This window comes from Heptranchias perlo, chromosome 41 (genome assembly GCF_035084215.1).
Source record: "Heptranchias perlo isolate sHepPer1 chromosome 41, sHepPer1.hap1, whole genome shotgun sequence".
In the NCBI taxonomy this organism is placed as follows: domain Eukaryota; kingdom Metazoa; phylum Chordata; class Chondrichthyes; order Hexanchiformes; family Hexanchidae; genus Heptranchias; species Heptranchias perlo.
In genome coordinates this window covers 10,646,099-10,669,802 of record NC_090365.1, presented here as the reverse complement: position 1 = coordinate 10,669,802, position 23,704 = coordinate 10,646,099, and the positions used below count along the sequence as shown (strand labels likewise).

The 23,704-nt window shown below is 44.4% G+C and overlaps 1 protein-coding gene across 1 annotated transcript in view; it reads right to left on the bottom strand.

The window, feature by feature from the left end:
• LOC137305870 (homeobox protein Meis1-like) overlaps nt 1-12,997 on the bottom strand; it is a 202,871-nt gene extending 189,874 nt beyond the window's left edge. Inside the window, exons 1-3 of the mRNA XM_067974806.1 lie at nt 12,360-12,997; nt 10,925-11,142; nt 7,386-7,527 (exon numbers count right to left, since the gene is read on the bottom strand). Coding sequence (XP_067830907.1) covers nt 7,386-7,527; nt 10,925-11,142; nt 12,360-12,371 — 372 coding nt within the window. The 5' untranslated portion in view covers nt 12,372-12,997. The remainder of the gene's footprint in view (nt 1-7,385; nt 7,528-10,924; nt 11,143-12,359) is intronic.
• Between the last annotated feature and the right edge of the window lie 10,707 nt (nt 12,998-23,704).

Here is a 23,704-nt window from a genome sequence, read left to right as displayed (position 1 = left end):
AGTTAACTTTAGTCAATATTTAAACCCGGAATCTGTAACCGGTGGGGAATAAATTTTCCAACTCGAACTGTTTTGCCGAGTAAAGTGCATATCAGACAGACATAGGTACAAACACTTATAGTTACACACTCACAGACTGATACACACGCACAGGGACAGACACATATAGTTACACACTCACAGACTGATACACACGCACAGGGACAGACACTTATAGTTACACACTCACAGACTGATACACACGGACAGGGACAGACACTTATAGTTACACACTCACAGACTGATACACACGCACAGGGACAGACACTTACAGTTACACACTCACAGACTGATACACACGCACAGGGACAGACACTTATAGTTACACACTCACAGACTGATACACACGCACAGGGACAGACACTTACAGTTACACACTCACAGACTGATACACACGCACAGGGACAGACACTTATAGTTACACACTCACAGACTGATACACACGCACAGGGACAGACACTTATAGTTACACACTCACAGACTGATACACACGCACAGGGACAGACACTTACAGTTACACACTCACAGACTGATACACACGCACAGGGACAGACACTTATAGTTACACACTCACAGACTGATACACACGCACAGGGACAGACACTTACAGTTACACACTCACAGACTGATACACACGCACAGGGACAGACACTTACAGTTACACACTCACAGACTGATACACACGCACAGGGACAGACACTTATAGTTACACACTCACAGACTGATACACACGCACAGGGACAGACACTTACAGTTACACACTCACAGACTGATACACACGGACAGGGACAGACACTTATAGTTACACACTCACAGACTGATACACACGCACAGGGACAGACACTTACAGTTACACACTCACAGACTGATACACACGCACAGGGACAGACACTTACAGTTACACACTCACAGACTGATACACACGCACAGGGACAGACACTTATAGTTACACACTCACAGACTGATACACACGCACAGGGACAGACACTTATAGTTACACACTCACAGACTGATACACACGCACAGGGACAGACACTTATAGTTACACACTCACAGACTGATACACACGCACAGGGACAGACACTTATAGTTACACACTCACAGACTGATACACACACGCAGGGACAGACACTGATAGTTACACACTCACAGACTGATACACACGCACAGGGACAGACACTTATAGTTACACACTCACAGACTGATACACACGCACAGGGACAGACACTTACAGTTACACACTCACAGACTGATACACACGCACAGGGACAGACACTTATAGTTACACACTCACAGACTGATACACACGGACAGGGACAGACACTTATAGTTACACACTCACAGACTGATACACACGCACAGGGACAGACACTTACAGTTACACACTCACAGACTGATACACACGCACAGGGACAGACACTTATAGTTACACACTCACAGACTGATACACACGCACAGGGACAGACACTTACAGTTACACACTCACAGACTGATACACACGCACAGGGACAGACACTTATAGTTACACACTCACAGACTGATACACACGCACAGGGACAGACACTTACAGTTACACACTCACAGACTGATACACACGCACAGGGACAGACACTTACAGTTACACACTCACAGACTGATACACACGCACAGGGACAGACACTTATAATTACACACTCACAGACTGATACACACGCACAGGGACAGACACTTATAGTTACACACTCACAGACTGATACACACGCACAGGGACAGACACTTACAGTTACACACTCACAGACTGATACACAGGCACAGGGACAGACACTCACAGTTACACACTCACAGACTGATACACACGCACAGGGACAGACACTTACAGTTACACACTCACAGACTGATACACACGCACAGGGACAGACACTTATAGTTACACACTCACAGACTGATACACACGCACAGGGACAGACACTTATAGTTACACACTCACAGACTGATACACACGCACAGGGACAGACACTTACAGTTACACACTCACAGACTGATACACACGCACAGGGACAGACACTTACAGTTACACACTCACAGACTGATACACACGCACAGGGACAGACACTTACAGTTACACACTCACAGACTGATACACACGCACAGGGACAGACACTTATAGTTACACACTCACAGACTGATACACACGCACAGGGACAGACACTTACAGTTACACACTCACAGACTGATACACACACACAGGGACAGACACTCACAGTTACACACTCACAGACTGATACACACACACAGGGACAGACACTTATAGTTACACACTCACAGACTGATACACACGCACAGGGACAGACACTTATAGTTACACACTCACAGACTGATACACACGCACAGGGACAGTCACTTACAGTTACACACTCACAGACTGATACACACGCACAGGGACAGACACTTATAGTTACACACTCACAGACTGATACACACGCACAGGGACAGACACTTACAGTTACACACTCACAGACTGATACACACGCACAGGGACAGACACTTACAGTTACACACTCACAGACTGATACACACGCACAGGGACAGACACTTATAGTTACACACTCACAGACTGATACACACGCACAGGGACAGACACTTACAGTTACACACTCACAGACTGATACACACGCACAGGGACAGACACTTACAGTTACACACTCACAGACTGATACACACGCACAGGGACAGACACTTATAGTTACACACTCACAGACTGATACACACGCACAGGGACAGTCACTTACAGTTACACACTCACAGACTGATACACACGCACAGGGACAGACACTTATAGTTACACACTCACAGACTGATACACACGCACAGGGACAGACACTTACAGTTACACACTCACAGACTGATACACACGCACAGGGACAGACACTTATAGTTACACACTCACAGACTGATACACACGCACAGGGACAGACACTTATAGTTACACACTCACAGACTGATACACACGCACAGGGACAGACACTTATAGTTACACACTCACAGACTGATACACACGCACAGGGACAGACACTTATAGTTACACACTCACAGACTGATACACACGCACAGGGACAGACACTTACAGTTACACACTCACAGACTGATACACACGCACAGGGACAGACACTTATAGTTACACACTCACAGACTGATACACACGCACAGGGACAGACACTTACAGTTACACACTCACAGACTGATACACACGCACAGGGACAGACACTCACAGTTACACACTCACAGACTGATACACACGCACAGGGACAGACACTTATAGTTACACACTCACAGACTGATACACACGCACAGGGACAGACACTTATAGTTACACACTCACAGACTGATACACACGCACAGGGACAGACACTTACAGTTACACACTCACAGACTGATACACACGCACAGGGACAGACACTTATAGTTACACACTCACAGATTGATACACACGCACAGGGACAGACACTTACAGTTACACACTCACAGACTGATACACACGCACAGGGACAGACACTTACAGTTACACACTCACAGACTGATACACACGCACAGGGACAGACACTTACAGTTACACACTCACAGACTGATACACACGCACAGGGACAGACACTTATAGTTCCACACTCACAGACTGATACACACGCACAGGGACAGTCACTTACAGTTACACACTCACAGACTGATACACACGCACATGGACAGACACTTATAGTTACACACTCACAGACTGATACACACGCACAGGGACAGACACTTATAGTTACACACTCACAGACTGATACACACGCACAGGGACAGACACTTATAGTTACACACTCACAGACTGATACACACGCACAGGGACAGACACTCATAGTTACACACTCACAGACTGATACACACGCACAGGGACAGACACTCATAGTTACACACTCACAGACTGATACACACGCACAGGGACAGACACTTATAGTTACACACTCACAGACTGATACACACGCACAGGGACAGACACTTACAGTTACACACTCACAGACTGATACACACGCACAGGGACAGACACTTGTAGTTACACACTCACAGACTGATACACACGCACAGGGACAGACACTTACAGTTACACACTCACAGACTGATACACACGCACAGGGACAGACACTTATAGTTACACACTCACAGACTGATACACACGCACAGGGACAGTCACTTACAGTTACACACTCACAGACTGATATACACGCACAGGGACATACTCTTATAGTTACACACTCACAGACTGATACACACGCACAGGGACAGACACTTATAGTTACACACTCACAGACTGATACACACGCACAGGGACAGACACTTATAGTCACACACACACAGACTGATACACACGCACAGGGACAGACACTTATAGTTACACACTCACAGACTGATACACACGCACAGGGACAGACACTTATAGTTACACACTCACAGACTGATACACACGCACAGGGACAGACACTTATAGTTACACACTCACAGACTGATACACACGCACAGGGACAGACACTTATAGTTACACACTCACAGACTGATACACACGCACAGGGACAGACACTTACAGTTACACACTCACAGACTGATACACACGCACAGGGACAGACACTTACAGTTACACACTCACAGACTGATACACACGCACAGGGACAGACACTTACAGTTACACACTCACAGACTGATACACACGCACAGGGACAGACACTTATAGTTACACACTCACAGACTGATACACACGCACAGGGACAGACACTTATAGTTACACACTCACAGACTGATACACACACGCAGGGACAGACACTGATAGTTACACACTCACAGACTGATACACACACACAGGGACAGAAACTTATAGTTACACACTCACAGACTGTTACACACGCACAGGGACAGACACTTATAGTTACACACTCACAGACTGATACACACGCACAGGGACAGACACTTATAGTTACACACTCACAGACTGATACACATGCACAGGGACAGACACTTATAGTTACACACTCACAGACTGATACACACGCACAGGGACAGACACTTATAGTTACACACTCACAGACTGATACACACGCACAGGGACAGACACTTATAGTTACACACTCACAGACTGATACACACGCACAGGGACAGACACTTATAGTTACACACTCACAGACTGATACACACGCACAAGGACAGACACTTATAGTTACACACTCACAGACTGATACACACACGCAGGGACAGACACTGATAGTTACACACTCACAGACTGATACACACACACAGGGACAGACACTTATAGTTACACACTCACAGACTGATACACACGCACAGGGACAGACACTTATAGTTGCACACTCACAGACTGATACACACGCACAGGGACAGACACTTATAGTTACACACTCACAGACTGATACACGCGCACAGGGACAGACACTTATAGTTACACACTCACAGACTGATACACACGCACAGGGACAGACACTTACAGTTACACACTCACAGACTGATACACACGCACAGGGACAGACACTTACAGATACACACTCACAGACTGATACACACGCACAGGGACAGACACTTACAGATACACACTCACAGACTGATACACACGCACAGGGACAGACACTTACAGTTACACACTCACAGACTGATACACACGCACAGGGACAGACACTTACAGTTACACACTCACAGACTGATACACACGCACAGGGACAGACACTTATAGTTACACACTCACAGACTGATACACACGCACAGGGACAGACACTTATAGTTACACACTCACAGACTGATACACACACGCAGGGACAGACACTGATAGTTACACACTCACAGACTGATACACACACACAGGGACAGACACTTATAGTTACACACTCACAGACTGTTACACACGCACAGGGACAGACACTTATAGTTACACACTCACAGACTGATACACACGCACAGGGACAGACACTTATAGTTACACACTCACAGACTGATACACACGCACAGGGACAGACACTTATAGTTACACACTCACAGACTGATACACACGCACAGGGACAGACACTTATAGTTACACACTCACAGACTGATACACACGCACAGGGACAGACACTTATAGTTACACACTCACAGACTGATACACACGCACAGGGACAGACACTTATAGTTACACACTCACAGACTGATACACACGCACAGGGACAGACACTTATAGTTACACACTCACAGACTGATACACACGCACAGGGACAGACACTTACAGTTACACACTCACAGACTGATACACACACGCAGGGACAGACACTTATAGTTACACACTCACAGACTGATACACACACACTCAGTCTCCACTCACACACTCAGTCTCACTCACACTCACAGTCCACACTCTATGATTTTGCTATTTGCCTGTCTTTATTGACGGGAGCATCTCACCAGAGTTCAGAGACGGTTATTACCCAGAGTAATCGGCTTATTGTAATGTATTTAACTAAAGCCTGGCTGTGTTTTGGGGACAGAGAAATAGCCCGGACTGGACTAAAGTTAAAGTCAATGCGGCAGTCCCTCCCTCTTTGCCTCCTCTCCCCTCCCTGGCCGGCTCGAACTGTGCCCAGTGCTGACCTTGGCTTCGTCCCCTCTGCTCTCTGCCTCTGAGCCAGTTCAGGTTGGAGGGTTTCCCGGGTGTGAGCCCAAACCCCTGCCCCTTTCCCCTTTAGCCTGTGCTGTTTTCTGGGCCGTGCCCAGATCCCCTTTAACCGCTTGGGGAGATGTGAATTCTGTGCCTTCGCCCAGTCTGATCAATTCTGGGTAATCTAAAATTAAATCCATTTCAATCTGATTTTTATTTAAAACTGATGCTTTTATTAACATTGATTGTTATTAAATTAATCTCTGATTCAGAAATATACAAGTGGAGCTGAAATTAATCAGTTCGATTTCACACCCTTATTGATTATTTCTGGCGGTCTCTGTGTAGGGACAGACTCGATTACATTAATAGTCGATGCGATTTTAAAAATATCTTTTAACTGCCTAGTGTGTTTACAATACTCTGGTAAACCGACTTAAACCGATTTGTGGTCGATTTCATGCCTGAAATCACTGACCTGAATATATTTAAGAGACTGAGCTCATATTTAATGTGAGTTTCTCCAAATTCACACACACACACAAATAGTCCATTTTTGCATTGAGTTCAAAGCACTTGGAACTTCTCTGACTGTTTCACCCACTCTCCACTGTTCCATATATTCTCAATCATTCGCCTCTCTCCACCCAAAATGCTTTTTAATTTGATTTTTTTTCTCTCTCTCTCTCTCTCTCTTTCTCCAGACCTGTTTAGCAAATACAGCGATGTCTTCGTTGAAGGAATCCGAAGAGCAAACATCTCCGCCGGCCACCCCGCAGTCACGAGGAGTGCATGTCGCCAGTTCGCACTTTTCAAAGACCAACGCGAGGAGTGGGAACAAGGGGTGTCTGCGTGAGAAGGGGGGAAAGGGAAAGGAGAAGATTTGGATTATCAAAAAATGGACATTAAAAAAAAAATACAATCACCCCCACAAAAAAAAAACACAGCCCGAAATCATCTGGAACATTCATTAAACTTTTCCTTAAACCTTGCCTCTTATGTCGGCATATCACTGCTCAGACACAATTACAGTTTGTTAAAAAATACCAGGGGTAAAGGATTCAGGGAGTCAAAATATATAGTGAGAGGTTTGATAATTAGGATACTTATAAAACATCAGAAGAATTATAATTGGAGATGGCTAGAGACAAATAATAATAGATAAATAGAGATAGATAATTAATAGATAATTATAGATATTTTAATAGATAACAGTTTCTACATAGATAGAAAAATATGCATAGAATTAATAACATTTTCTGTACATTCATAATCTAAATATAAATGAGAAGGCGAACTTAAATATTGAGTAACCCTCAAAAATGTTAGGATTTATCAAACATTCTTAATCTGGAGTAGACATAGCGTGAAGCATAAAACACACAATGATATATACAAACCCACAAGCATTTTATAGCCACTGCGACTAAGACAGGACAAGCCCACACTGGGAGATGAAGTGTATAAATAGGGAAAATACAAAGTGCATATGATGAATATTTTTATATGTATATACAATCACCATATACACGTTGTTATATACGCACGGCGTTATAGATATAACACACCGTGCATATATCATATTTAACATGTCGGTAGATATTAGCTTCATCTTAATCCTACAGTCCATGCCAAAAATTTCGGCGTTAGTCAGTGGGGCTCGGAGCAGAAGGGAACAGGGAGCCCCAAATATTTTTAAAATACATTTCCATTTTTGCATTACTTTTGCTTTCATGAAAATATTTTAAAACCCTTTTTTCATTGTTCGCAATCTCGATTTACATGCTTACTTTAAAATAAATGATATTTAACTCAGCGCTATATAAAAAAAAATATAAAACCTGCTAATTGGCGTCCAGTCAGTAAGATCAACCCATTAAAGTCACGGAACTGGGCGCTATGTACATTTTTGTGTGATTAACAAATAGTTCCCTTTAACCCTCGCCCTCCAGGTCTGGGGCTTAACATTTAACAGAAAATGTTTTTTAAAAATGAGTCTGCCACAAAAACGACTTTCAGCTCAAATGATTCACTAAAACTCAAGGTTTCTCACATCTGGAGTGAAAACCCTCCCGAAAAGTCCGGCAGTTTTAAACTGTAGCAAGAATCAGGATTTAGCCTGCAATCCAGTGTTTTAAAAGCTAAAGAATTGTAGAACCCTCCAATTGTAGAAATCGTTGCACAATTCACACGCAGATTGGGATACTTACAGATGGCGAATGGGAACGGAATGATTTTTAAATAATCTAAAAGACGGAGAGGGGGATGAACGCTGAGTGAGAGGGGCTCTCAATCTCGTTGAAATTAGGACTGGTCAGGAACGGGGCAAAGATAAAATACAAAGCAGGAAAAAAACTACTCGTAAAAAATACAGAATTATTGTACAGGGAATCAGCGACAGGCGAAAATACAAATTAACTTAATTTAATGATATCACTGTATAAACCTCAATTCAACTAACGGAGGTCTGATCATGAAGAGGGCGAGATTCAGTGTGACTTTGTTCTTATATCAGTACATTGCTTGAATCTCCAGATGTGAGTTATTCCTCGGGTCCATTCACACCCCACCCGGCTCAGTCCAGTCCCTTCTTTACCACGTCCTATCCTTTTCCCAACTATTCTACCGGAGGGAGATTCTGTTGCGTTTCACAGAGAGAGGGGGAATGAAACCGAACTTTTAAAAGCTCTGGCGAGATTCTAATAATTGGAGCTGATCTGACTGTATTGCTCAGCCTCTCACATCACCTATCCCTCGGTGGTTAGCTCTAGCACAGATAAACTGTCCCTTTCAGCCTGAACTCGCACTAAACACTTATCTCTGTATATTAATACATATATGGCAGAATTCTGGTTGGGATCTGCCTTGTGGGGCGATTTGTTAATTGATAAACGTGACTGAGCTAGCAAAAAGTACATGAAATCATAAAGTCATCTCAACCTATAATCTATAGCCCAGTGTGCAATGTACAGTTATTTTGTTTTAATAATTGTATAGGTTTACAGATGGAGTTGGGACATGATCACAGATAAACAGCCCTCTCAACTCACAGAGTTATAACATTTTAGAGATTGCCGACTGTGCGAGGTCAGACTGGGAGTCAGGGGTTTTTTTTTAAGATTAGGTTAAGAATCGAATGTTTCTCTACCCAATCCCCTGGACTCCCACCCCCTTCAACTTTCAGACAGCGTCCCCCGAGCGGACTGGGGGTCGAGATAAGACCCTCTCCCCATCCAACCACCCGCCTCAGATTCCTCGAACCAAAGGAAGGTGGGAGAAATGTCACTTCTCAAATCAGACACACGCCTGGAAAATAAAACTGAGGATGAGAATTTATTCCAAGTGTTCCCAAAAAAAAAACAGTGGGAGAAAAGGGGGCACAGACTGAGGGGTGTTGCTTACCCTGTTTTGTGCTGTTGGTGCTGATCACTGAGTCCCTAATAGGCTATGAGAATGTGCAGAAATTTGCCAAGAAGGGAGCGCTCCAGAGGCCTGAAGGAGATTTGCCATCTTCATCTCTAAAAATTTGCCAAACTTCTGGAGATTTAGACCCTGGCATCTCACAAACCCGTCCCGTCCCGTTCCCCTCCAATCCAGGATACAATTTAAAAGACTTTTGGGGATCCGGGCAAATAAAAGCTACTGAAACGGAATCATCGTTTTCAAAACGGAACAAAACAGAGAGACTGACATGATCAGGCGGCCAACAAAAACCCTCGGGTATCTAAACACTTCTAATCCTCAGATCACAAAAATAAATTCCCCCCTCTCTCACCCCCTCCTCAGAAAAAAAACTTCCCATCGCAAACAGGAGAATATTTTTCATTTGAGTCTTTCATTGTGGGGCATAAATGGTCTTTTCTTAATAACCTGGAGCTTTCTGCTTGATATTGCTTTCTGGATTTCTCGCCTTTAGGGATTTCTTGGTGTCCTATTTTATATTTTTCCTCTCCTCTCTCTGCCTTTTACTCCAGTTTTGTTTTGCTGTCTGTTAATTCATTCTCTCCACCGTTTCTAACTCTGCAATTAAAGTTTAATAAATTATCCCTGCATTTCTTCTGTTCTCTTTATCTGTTTCTCTAAGCCTTCCCCTTCATTTATTCTCCACTTTTCTGTATCTCTTACATTAATTGCTCCCTTCCTTTCTTTTAAAAAAAAATCAGATTATCAACTCCTTTCCCCTTTTTCCTTCTTTATCTCCTCTCCACCCACACTCCATCCCTGTGAACTTTTGGAGTCGCTTACCCGTATATCGCATCCTTTTCCCTCTTGAGAGTGTCGTTGATGCTGTTGCCGAGACTGGATGGCAGCGTTGCCCGGTGAGGGGTCCCTCCGGGCGGGTAGTGTTGAGCATGGATCCCGGGGCCGTGGCTCAGGTGATGAGCCAGATTCCGAGAGGCGTGTGTGTCTCCGTAGCCGGGCATGGATACCCCATCCATCCCATAGTGGGACAATTCATCGTACTGCGAAGGAAAGGGAAGATAAATGAAAATGGTTTTAAAAGGGGACTCAAGGCACAACGGCTTTGAGATTCACTTTAAAACTATTTTAAATTCTCCAAAACGCACAGGCTGCAAAACTCACAAACTCAACATTGCACCCAGACCCTGCACTAGATGCAACATAAAGTGAAAGACAAACAAAACATATAAATACAGCAATAAAACAAACACAACGTTTCCCATCCCATCGCAACAAACACACATCAAATCACCAAACCACACACAAGTAACCACAAACACACAGATTTTAAAAATTATCACTCACTTTACTCACACTCATCTTCAGCCAGACTTTATCCACCCCCAGAACTTTATAAATTCACCAACAACTCCAAACTCACTGGAAACTCACCGTGGCTTCAGCCACTCACAAACAAAAACTCGAACCGCTCAACTCCCTCTCTCCCCCCCCCCCCAAAAAAAAAACATCGGTTTGTTTTCAAACACCTACTTTGTAAAATCGAGCGTAAATTCATTTCCCCTGAACACGTTCAAAAAGACCAAAAACACAATTCAACATTGCCAAAACAAACAAACAATTACCCTAAACATGGGGTTTAAATCATCATAAACAGTCTATTAAGTTAAAGTACCATTAACTCGGTGTTGTAAAATATAACACAAGACACTCCCAGATAAGGGTTACAGTAGATATGAACAGTTACATTGGTGGATTATATATATAAATATATTAAAAACAGACTGAGAATTTTTGTCCTAAAATAGCAACAAAAAGAGGAAGGGTTTTAATTAAGTAGAATCACACTTTCCCTAATTAGCAGATAGCACAGTCTCGCTTTGTGGAATCGTGCAAGCTATAAAAAAATACTTTCAAAAAATTACACATCACACAAAAAGAAAAGATTCCAAATATCCCGGGTAGGATCCGAAATACAAACCACAAAATCACCACAAGCGCACACACACACACACACACACACATAGGCTGAGTGAAAAATAAAAACAAACCAGAAAATAATACAAACAGCGACCGTCTTAACATTTCTCCACAAACAAGAAATCTGTCTGCATATATAAAATATACAGATAAATAGAAACAGCGTTCAGCCACAGCCACAGCGGGCCTTCCTGTCTCCTCAAGCCGGCGAGCGGGACTCTGCGGGCGGCTAGGGCAATCAGGATCGCCCGGGGTAGCGTGCTGTCTCTCCCATACCTACCCTTTGTGCCATTAGCCAGCGTGTTAAAGCTATTCTTGGATTTTTTTTTCACCCTTTATTGTAACACACAGTCGCTGAATTTTGCTAGATGATTATCTCCGGTGTAGATAACAACCTTATTTCCCAGAAATTGCAGGATGATATTTTTTCTTTTGGTTTTTTTTTTCTTGATTTTATATAGATATATATGTGTGTGTGGTTTAATTTAAAAAAAAAACAAGAGAGAAATTCCCAAATAAGCTACAATGATTCGAGGCGGAGGACCTGGGCCGTCAGCATGGAGATGTGAATAGCGCTGAATCTTTTAGCTTCTGGCCGCTTGGGCTGTCCATCAGAAACGGGTGCTGTCACTTTCCAGATGAGTGATGATCTAACCCTAGGAGGGAGGGAGAGGAGAGGGTGGGGGAGAGAGAGAGAGAGAGAGGGGGGGGAGGGAGGTTAAGGGGGGGGGGGGGGAATAAAAGCCAGAGAAAGCCCCCCCCCCCCTCCTCCCCGTTCCCACACCTTTCTGATCAGGTCAGCGAGGAGTTAAAAGGTTTTCACCAGCAAGCAGATGGGTACTCCCCTCCCTCTCTCTCTCCCTCTCCCTCTCTCCCCTCTCTCTCTTTCTGCCAGAATCAGGAAATCAAGGAGCTCCCATCCAAACCATTCAACGTGAAAGTCCCAGGCGCGCTCTGAGTCTCCCCTCCATCATCTGGAAGTCACAATCTGATCTCCACAATAGCAAAGCTGCGGCAAACTGGCCCTCCCCCAGTGCAGGATGACTGGGCTGGTGGGATGCTTTGGAAGAAAGGAGGAGGACGTGGGGAGGGGGGGGGGGCGGGGGAACTGCGTGATGTTTTGGGCTTCTTTTGCCCCGCTCCGGTGACTGTAGGTTGCCCAGATGCTCTCTCTCTCTGATCGGTGAGGGTTAGCAGCTCCCAAGCAATGAGCACACCCGGAAGTACAGACGCCTATAACTCCCTCGTCTCCACTCGCAGCCCCACATACCAAGGGAGCAGGAATCTTTGAATGGCTGTTTCTATCAGGCGGAATAATGTGTAAGTCATTTCCCAAACACCACCGCACGTTAACCCTTTCAGCAGGGCACTGCCACTTCCCAGTGTAGACAGGCACACCACTAGTAACTGACCAGAGTCCTAACTAACACGCACTCTCATTTAGTTTCATGTTATTATTGGTTCGATGCGTTCAGGAAGTCACAAAGGGAGGGAGGGGGGTTTACTGCCTGTCCCGTTTTTGAGTGGGCTGCTGCAGAACATTTCTGGAGGAAGGGGAGGCTAGTTACGCCGCTTATAACGAAACCTTAAGCACGTGTTAAAAAATTTTTAATTAACAGTGATCTTTCCTCTTATGAGTAAGATGTCCCTTCCTGCCCAAAGCATTACAGGAAAGACCTTACAAGGTCGCTAATGCCAAGTTTGTTTTTATTGCGTTGGAGAAGGTGCATATAAGATTCACAAGGATGATACCAGAACTGAGAGGATAGACTTATCAGGAAAGATTGAGCAGGCTGGGGCTCTTTTCTCTAGGAAAGAGAAGGCTGAGGGGTGACCTGATAGAGGTCCTTAAGAGAATGAAAGGGTTTGATAGGGTAGAGGTGGAGAAGGTGTTTCCACTTGTGGGGGAGTCCAAAACTAGAGGTCATAAATATAAGATAGTCACTGATAAATCCAATAGGAAATTCAGGAGAAACTTCTTTACCCAGAGAGTGGTTAGAATGTGGAACTTTCTACCACATGGAGTAGTTGAGGCAAATAGCATAGATGTATTTAAGTGGAAGCTAGATAAACACATGAGGGAGAAATGAATAGAAGGATATACTGATCGGGTTAGATGAAGTAGGGAGGGAGGAAGCTCATGTGGAGCATAAAAGCTGGCATTGACCAGTTGGGCCGAATGGCCTGTTTCTGTGCTGTAGTTTCTATGTAACTCGATGCAATTAAGTGTTTTAGCCTACGGTTTCCATAGCTGGGTGAAGGACATTGTGCAGGTCCATTGGGGAAACAAGGCAGCCCGTGCCCATGGGTGCAGCCTGCAAGTATGTGGTCTAATCTTCTAACTCGCCACAGGCAAAAGGCAGGAGTCACCAAGAAAGGAAGCCTTGCATTTATATAGCGCCTTTGATGACCTCACGACATCCCAAAGTGCTTTACAGCCAATTAAGTATTTCTGAAGTGTAGTCACTGTTGTAAAGTAGGGAACGAGGCAGACAATTTGCACACAGCAAGATCCCACAAACAGCAATATGATTATTGACCAGATAATCTGTTTTTCATGATGTTGGTTGAGGGATGAATATTGGCCAGGACACTGGGGAGAACTCCCCTGCTCTTCTTTGAATGGCGCGGTGGGATTTTTTACGTCCACCTGAGAGGGCCTCGGTTTAAGGTCACATCTGAAAGATGGCACCTCCGGCAGTGCAGCACTCCCTCAGTACTGGCACTGGGAGTGTCAGCCTGGAGTGGGATTCGAACTCACGGCCTACTGATTCAGAGGTGAGAATGGCCCCACTTATAATCATTCGGAGCACCTCTGATCATTTCACATCTGAAGTGATTGCACTTCACCCATGGATGGTGTGGAAGATCAAAACCAGGGGGTTGGACTGTAGATCTGTCACTAAATTGGCTCCGTCCAAAGCTTATTCTTGCCTCCAAGTGCACCATCTCTGGGTGACATCCAAGATCCTTGGTGGAATTACATACAATTACAATAGAATTTTACAGCACAGGAACAGGCCATTCGGCCCAACAGGTCTATGCCTAGGGGCCGTACATATAAGATAGTCACTAATAAATCCATAAGGAATTCAGGAGAAACTTCTTTACCCAGAGAGTAGTGAGAATGTGGAACTCGCTACCACATGGAGTAGTTGAGGCGAATAGCATAGATGCCTTTAAGGGAAAACTGAATAAATACATGAGGGAGAAAGGAATAGGAGGATATGTTGACAGGGCGAGATGAAGTAAGGTGTGTGGAACATGTAAACTGGCATAGACCAGTTGGGCTGCTTGGCCTGTTTCTGTGCTGTAAATTCTATGTGATTCTATGCCGGTGTTTATGCTCCACACAAGCCTCCTCCTGCCTTACTTCATCTCACCCCATCAACATATCCTTCTATTTCTCCCTCATGTGGTTATCCAGCTTCCCCTTAAATGCCTTTCTGCTATTCGCCTCAACTACTCCTTGTGGTAGCAAGTTCCACATTCTAACCACTCTCTGGGTAAAGAAGTTTCTCCTGAATTCCCCGTTGGATTTATTTGTGACTGTCTTATATTTATGGCCCCTAGTTTTGGGCTCCCCCACAAGTGGAAACATCTTCTTCACGTTTACACAGGGTGTCTTGAGTTAAGATGGTGGCTCGGCGGATTAACCTGGGGTAGATGTTGCACACCTTAAGGAGCAAGTTCTGCGAAGCAACCTGTCGTCTGATGTCGGATGGGGACAGGACCCATGGCCGGGCCAGATTAGTTGGTCTCATGGTACCTGTTAATATACACATGGTTTCCTTCAGCTGAGTCTCTACCAGTCCTCTGGGAGAAGAGCTGAGCCACAATGGGGAGCAACACTCTGCCGAAGGATAACACAAGGCAATCCCAGAGTGTTTTAGTGTCTGTGCATTGTCTATCATGGATGAACCAACTAGTTTGCTGGTCAAGTTGTTACTTTCTTTATTTTCAGTGAGGTGTTCCTTGAAAGTCAAGGTACGGTTCAGTGTAAGACCTCGAGACAAAGCCTTCGGCTTGTAGTCCAACCTCTGTCCTTTCGGGACGATGTTGATTTGTTTGTTGGCCTTTGCGTGGTTTCCATGGGAACAGCTGTCCTGTTGGCACTTGGTTTAAGTCTCCATCTTTTGCCTTGGTGGGCCATCTCTCTCGTGTCACCACTCAGGACTTCTTTTAGGTGACCGAAATCCTGGTCCTGTATTGCCGGCTAAATAGCATCTGCATAAACAAAATGCCCGGCAGCGGTAATTGGAAGGCCATTTGTAAAGAGGTTGAGAATTGTCGGTGTTTGAACTGAGCTCTGAAGTAGACCATTTTGGGACCTCTGATATTTTCTTGTCCAAGTGAAACTTGGAACCGGTGGTCTTTCAGGAGAAGTTCCACAGTCATGACAACCCATTGCAGTAGGACCGATGACAGTTTGTACAGCAGGCCTGTGTGATAGATCATGTCACATGCAGCAGTAGGATCCAGGAATACTGTGCCCAGCTTCTGCCTGATCTGGAAGCCATTCTCGATGTAGAAGGTGAGCACAGAACTTGATCACAGGTACTGCAGTTTGGTCAGAAAACTGCTTAATCTACACTCAAGGTATCATCATTGGTGAGAGTAATTCTTTGAAGGAGAAGCCTTTCAAGTTATTTGTACAGGCAGCTTAGCAAAGCAACGGGATGGTCGATGGTTTTCCTGAGGTTTTAGCAAGGGTATAACTTTTCCTCCATGCCAGATCTTAGGTATCTTGTTCGTAAGAATGATTCTGGATAGAAACATGGCCAGCCAGCGTCCCAGGTAGCTCAAAAATTTGGGGAGATGTTGTCAAGCCCATTGGCATTACTTGTTCACAATATTTTAATGGCCCTTTCTATTTCATCTACGGTCGAAAGCTGGAAGTCTACTTGAGTTTCAATACTGTTGGCATTGTTGGCATTTTTCCTTCCATATTTATTATCGTTATCTGCCTTTAGGATACTTTTCAGGTGGGCGGCAGTGCTCTTTGGAGAGTCGCACTAAGGCTAGCTCCTGCAAAAGAGGTGATGCAGCGAAATGGTGGGAAAGTGGAGTTGCCAATAAAGGGGCAGCCTTGATGAGTTGAAAGGTCTTTATCCTGTTCCTAAAATCTCCTGTGTTTGAGCCCTGCCGAAATGTCCATAGGTATGGGCAGTGGGTGAGGGTTGGGTAGGGTTTGCCACCCCAGCTAACGAAGAGCTTTCTGACCTTACTTCCTGTCTGGGCCTAGATGAAGAATGGCCACTGGGGCAAGGGAACAGAAGATTGTCAGCACGGGGTGGGGGGGAACTGTACCCCATCAGGAATCAGTGTTTGTCGGACAGGAGGGGAGATAATTGGAAACAAAAAGCTGTGCGCTCGCTCTCACCACCAGGAAGCGCGAGCTGTAACCATGGAAACTCTCTTGCCAAACTGGTCCCGAAGCCTCCTGGGTGCAACAGCTGTACAGAAAATAACTCACCGATGCCAGGCCATTTACAGAGGGGAGAAAAAAGCTAATACAGATACAGGTACAAATTTACAGATACCAACTCACTCACTTGTACATCTTCCAAAGAGCTGGCACAAGCATGATGGGCCGAATGGCCTCCTCCTGTGCTGTACCTACTATGATACTATGATCTCAGTCTGAAGATCATGGGTTCAGGTCTCACTCCAGAGCATTTGGCCCATAATCCAGGCTGACACTCCAGTGCAGTTCTGAGGGAGTGCTGCTCTGTCGTAGGTGCCGTCTTTCAGATGAGACGTTAAACCGAAGCCCAATCTGCCTATTTGGATGGATGTAAAATATCCCATGGCATTTTTTTGAAGAAGAGCAGGGGAGCTCTCCTGGCGTCCTGGCCAACATTTATCCCTTTTTACTTATTGAATGAAAGATTCACTGATATACAGAGGTGTGAAACCTTGGTATCATTAAGGCACAAGCAAAGTGCGCAGACCCACGTGTGTGCACAGATAGACACAGACGCAAACCGGTCAGATACTCCGAGATTGATTTGGATGGGTGCAGCCACACAACGGAGTTAAATGGACACACTTACACAAACCCTTGCCCCAGAGCTATCAACAATGGACAAAACCTAGGTGGAGATGTTCAGTTGCATAATACCAGGGCTTAAAGGGTTAAATTATGAGGACAGATTGCATAAACATGGCTTGTATCCCCTTGAGTTTAGAAGGTTGAGGGATGATCTAATCGAGGTCTTCAAAATGATGAAAGGATTTGCTAGGATAGATATAGAGAAACTATTTCCTCTGGTGGGGAAATCTAAAACAAGGAGGTACAATCTTAAAATTAGAACTAGGCCATTCAGGGGTGAAACCAGGAAGCACAAAGGGGAGTGGAAATGTGGAATTCTCTTCCCCAAAAGGCCTGAGGATGTTGGGAGTCAATTGAAATTTTTGCACTGAGATCGACAGACCATTGTGAGATTAGGGGTTCAAAAGATATGGATCAAACACGGGTAAATGGAGTTGAGGTACAGATCAGCCATTATCTAATTTAATGGTGGAACAGGTGCAAAGGGCTGAATGGCCTCCTCCTGATCCCCATGTTCTTATATACCTACAGCATTTTCTGTATAAACACAACAAGCCTCATGGTCACTTGATTAAGAGGGGGCAGCCAATTGGCATCAATATATTTTTTTCAGCTCTCAGTTTTAGTTTCATTTCTCCATCATTCTCTTCTCTTTCTCCTGTTCCCTCCTTTCCTCTTTCCTCTTATTTCTCTTTTGCTCTCATTTTGGGGTTTGCAACTGTTTTTTTTTGCTTAAACCCATGAAGGCAGACCTGTCACAGCATCCTTAGTAATAGTGAAAGCCCCTCTTTGTTAAAACTACAAGTCCTGCAGTCAAACCAAAGTGTCAGCCTTGGGACTCGTTGGTAGCGTTCTAGCTTTGGGGGTCAGAAGGACCACTTCAGAGACTGGAGCCCATAATCTAGCCTGGTGCTTCAGTGCAGTGCTGAGGGAGTGCTGCATTGTTGGGGGTGCTGCCTTTCAGATGAGTCTTTGAACCATGTCCTTGTCTTCCTGCTCAGGTGGGTGTAAAAGAAGAGCAGGGGAGTTATCCTGCCTGACATTTATCCCCCAACCAACACCACTAAAGTAGATTATCTGGCCATTTACCTCATTTGCTGTTGGTGGGATCTTGCTGTGTTTTCCCACACAACAGTAACTATAATCCAAGAAAATAAATTCATTGGATATGAAGCACATCCTGAGGACATGCAAGTTCCTTTTTTGAAGGACTTTTGTCATCCTTATGAATGTTGAGTTAACCGTATCACCATAGCTTGGTTCTATTGGTCCACAGTGAGAGAAGTATTGGCAATCACTGCAATCAGTGCATAAGTTCACAAAGCTGAGACAGGAGGATAGCATGTCTCAATCTCCCACCAAACATAGGATTGACCTCCATGTGTGCATTTCATACAACTTGCATTTATATAGCGCCTTTAACGTAGTAAAACTTCCCAAGGCGCTTCACAGGAGCGATTACCAGTGTAGGTCAGCAAGCACAGGGGTGATGGGTGAGCTGGACTTGATGTGAGTTAGGATGCGGGCAGCAGAGTTTTGGATGAGCTCAAGTTTACGGAGGTTGCAAGGAGGGAGGCCGGCCAGGAGACCGTACATGGTGCCATACATAGACCATGTGCGTAGATGCACACATCATATGCTCACAATACCCATGTTCCCACTATCTCACAACAGTATACTTCATGAACCAGCTGTATGCTTGGGTAGTCAATTGTGATATTTTCTCTGTGTGCCGTTCTCCAGAATGTGCCTTGGTTACATTGCGGGGCAGATACCAGAGACCAGCAGCAATCAAAAAGTCTGCACATGTACAACTCCTCTGCTCACCCCTTCTTCTATTTTACTCTTCAATTCCTCCCCCTCCTTTCCTATCCTGAGATGGTAGCTCCCTCACTGTGATACAATTCAAGGGCTGTGGCCATTCGCCTATACATTGCCCAAGTGACCATTATTCATAGAATTACATCGAATTTACAGCACAGAAACAGGCCATTCTGTCCAACAGGTCCATGCCGGCATTTATGCTCCACACCAGCCTCCTCCCTCTCTACTTCATCTAACCCTATCAGCATATCCTTCTATTCCTTTCTCCCTCATGTAATTATCTAGTTTCCTCTTAAAGGCATCTATGCTATTTGCCTCAACTACTCCTTGTGGTAGAAGTTCCACATTCTCACCACTCTCAACCATGATCTTATCAAATGGCGGAGCAGGCACGAGGGGCTGAATGGCCTACTCCTGTTCCTATGTTCCTCTGGGTAAAGAAGCTTCTCCTGAATTCCCTATTGGATTTATTAATGACGATCTTATATTTATGATCCCTACTTTTGGACTCTCCTATAAGTGGAAACATCTTCTCTAGGTCTACCCTATCAAACCCCACTGTAATTTTAAAGACCTCTATCAGGTCACCCCTCAGCCTTCTCTTTTCTAAAGAAAAGAGCCCCAGCCTCATTCATTTTTCCTGATGGGTATAACCTCTCAGTTCTGGTCTCACCCTTGTAAATCTCATGCCTGAGTCTTGCCAGTGAGTAACGACAGGCTGTCCCATTGTGGAGGTCATCCCAGCGAGTTCTCCCCGCTGTGTCCACTCTACCAGTCGGAATTGCTGCCTCCAGTAAAGATCATGTAACTCAGCAGAGACCAGCAAATGAGCTGGGATCATTTTCAAAAGCGTTTTCCCATCTCGAAAAACTCCTGGGACACCTGAAATTGGCTGCTGTGCATAATGAGATATATATTCACATCTGGAAGTACTACAAAGGGAGTCAGATAATCACTCGCTCAATGACATCATGCTACACTTAACTGCACTGCAGACAAGAGCTCTCATCTGGGCACCATCCCCGATACTATGGATGAGATCATTTGTCCGGTGGTAGAGTATGTCCATTTGACACAGAAATTGCACTAAAAGCTGACCTGGTTATTTTTATGACATAGTCTTCTCGATCATCAAAGCTCTGGGCTTGAAGGCCCAACTGATTTCAGTCAATCAGAGGCCAATATTTTTATTATGGCTCCCATCTCTAAATGGACAGTTGCATTTGGTCAGCAGAGAAAGCAAAACAGTTAAGGAAAAATATGTAGAGTGAGTAAGGACAATTAAGGTAAATATAGGCACAGTATGTCAAGCTATATAAGGCTAATTAAGGGTATGCAAAAGTATATGAAGATTTTAAAGCAGTACAATGAGGTACAAATGAGATTGACTAGGGTACACTGTATTAGATTGTTGTCAAGTTGATATAATAAAATAGAAAAAAAATCAGGAAAAAATAAAAATAAAATCAGAAAAAGCAAGAAATGCACAGCAGTTTCACCATCCCTCTATATAGAAAAAGAGAGGTTAATGGGGGCTCTGCATCTAAAGCTGTGAACTGCATTTTCTGTTTTTTATTTCATGTTTTTTAGCATTTGCAGTTTTTATTTTATTTTTGTCTATACAGGAATGAAACGAGAATGAGCGAAAGGGTGAACAACAGCAAAATTAATTTTAAAAAATGTTTATTACGAATTGTTTTATTATTTTTTTCTTTCGCGGTGTTGGGTTAATATTACAGCAATGAAGCTTTCCTCAAAATTGAAGTTGCTTTATTGCTGTAATATTAGGATTTGTTGCAGAGAACCTTAAAAAGTGGCTAACCTAGGGAGACTGAAATTACCTGGAAGTGTTGCTAGCTATGTACAATGTGCAGTGACATTGAAATACACAATATCTAAGATCAGACATTCTGGGCCTGAAAGAGTATTGCCTAGAACATCTCAGAACCCATTCAGGTGGTGGAGGTGTGGGAATTCCACTTGCCCCTGTACCAAATGGCAACAATAAGGTCATTAGAGTATTCAGGGCAGGTAAGCCACACCTGTAGAGGGGCAATGGAGATGCCCCCATTGTGCCACCGGAAACTCAGAGTGGCTGCTCTGAGGGATTGGAGTCCACTGCCCTTAGTGGGCAGAAGATCAAAGTACGGGCAATTTTTTTTGATGTTCCTGCGGGGATATTTGGACAACAATTGAGGGATCTCTCTGGGATCAGTTACCTCTGCAAACTCTCATCCTCAGACCTTCAGAAGGCCCACAACAGAAACCCACGCCTGTTCCCAACAAGCACGCTGGACAGAAGAGCAAAATTCCAGGGGGTTCCCAGGAAAGACCCAACAGACACCCCCTCAAAATGCTGCTGGGATGTTGGTGGAACATGCAAGTGATGCAAAGGGTTGGAATTTGCAAGTACAGCTGCACAGGGTGTGAATCTGGGTTCTGTCCCAAAATCCAATCCCACCATAACTACACCTGAATTATGCCCCACCCCAGAGGGCCTGTATTATTTGTTTAAGAGGTGTTTTCCAAGAAATACCCAGTCTCTGACCTGCTCTAGTAGCCATGGCATTTATGTGCATGGATAAGACATCAAAAAGAGAGAACCATAGCCAAGTAATATCGAGCATTGAGGATTTAAATATTTAGGTGGGTGTTAAAGATCCTTTGATCCTTTCCACAGAAGAGTGGGACACTTTTCCAATTTCCTGGTCAACATTCCTCCCTCGAACAACACCACAAAAAAACAATTTAACTCGCCATTCATCCAAATGCTGTTTCTGGACCTTGCTGTGCACAAAATGGCTGACATATTCCCACATACCAAAAATTCCTACGCTTCAAAGTAATTTCCTGTATGTGAAGGGCTTTGGAACTTTGCTGAGGCGTCTGACAAGGTGTTATATAAATGCAAATCTTTCTTTCCTTTCTCTTTCCTTCTTTGACATCCTACCCTGAGAATAATTTTTAAAATTGGGTTATCCATAATGTAGGAATGGATACTGGCCACTGTCCCTCTCACTGTTAATATTTTCCTGACACAGCAAATGATCACTTTAATGCAGCTGACTTTTTGACAAGACGACAGAAGCATTTGTTTTTTATGCCTGTGAATTTATCGTCAGCTGAATGCCACTCAAGTGAAACAATCCCCTGGTGGATATGGAGGTCAATGCTGCCCCTGTTTTACTGAGTGTGACCTTGTCCATTCTGGAGCAGCACTCCGCTTGATGCTTAAGGGTTGAAGGAGAAGTGCAGGCTGGGTGGACCTTGTTCGGTTATGGCTACCCACCAGGAAAAAAAAAGAAAGAAAGAGCCTGCATTTGAAGGTCAATTGAGACTTGTGCCCTCTCAAGGTTGGTAATTGGAGTATCACTAATGTGGAGATTCAAGGATGCAGGACAGTGCATGGCAACTGGACACGTTGCCATGGCAAACTTCAAATGGCACTCCTGGCGCAAAGCCAACAAGCATTGCTGAGCAATGCATGAGGAGTGTGTCAAATGATCCACCTCCTGGGAAATCTTTACCTCGCATTGATGACGTAGAACATGGAGGCAGGTAAGGAATCAGGCACAGGGGCTGCTCCAGGTCTTCAGATGAAGCAATCTTCCTCAGCGTTGAACGTTCCCATTTTAAAGCAAAGGTCAAGGTTTACTGCGGATTTGGGCAATGATAATTTTGTAAATAGCTGTCTTTTCCTTAAGTTGTTTGCATTTCATGGAACCCCTCCCTCCCCTAAAAAAGTA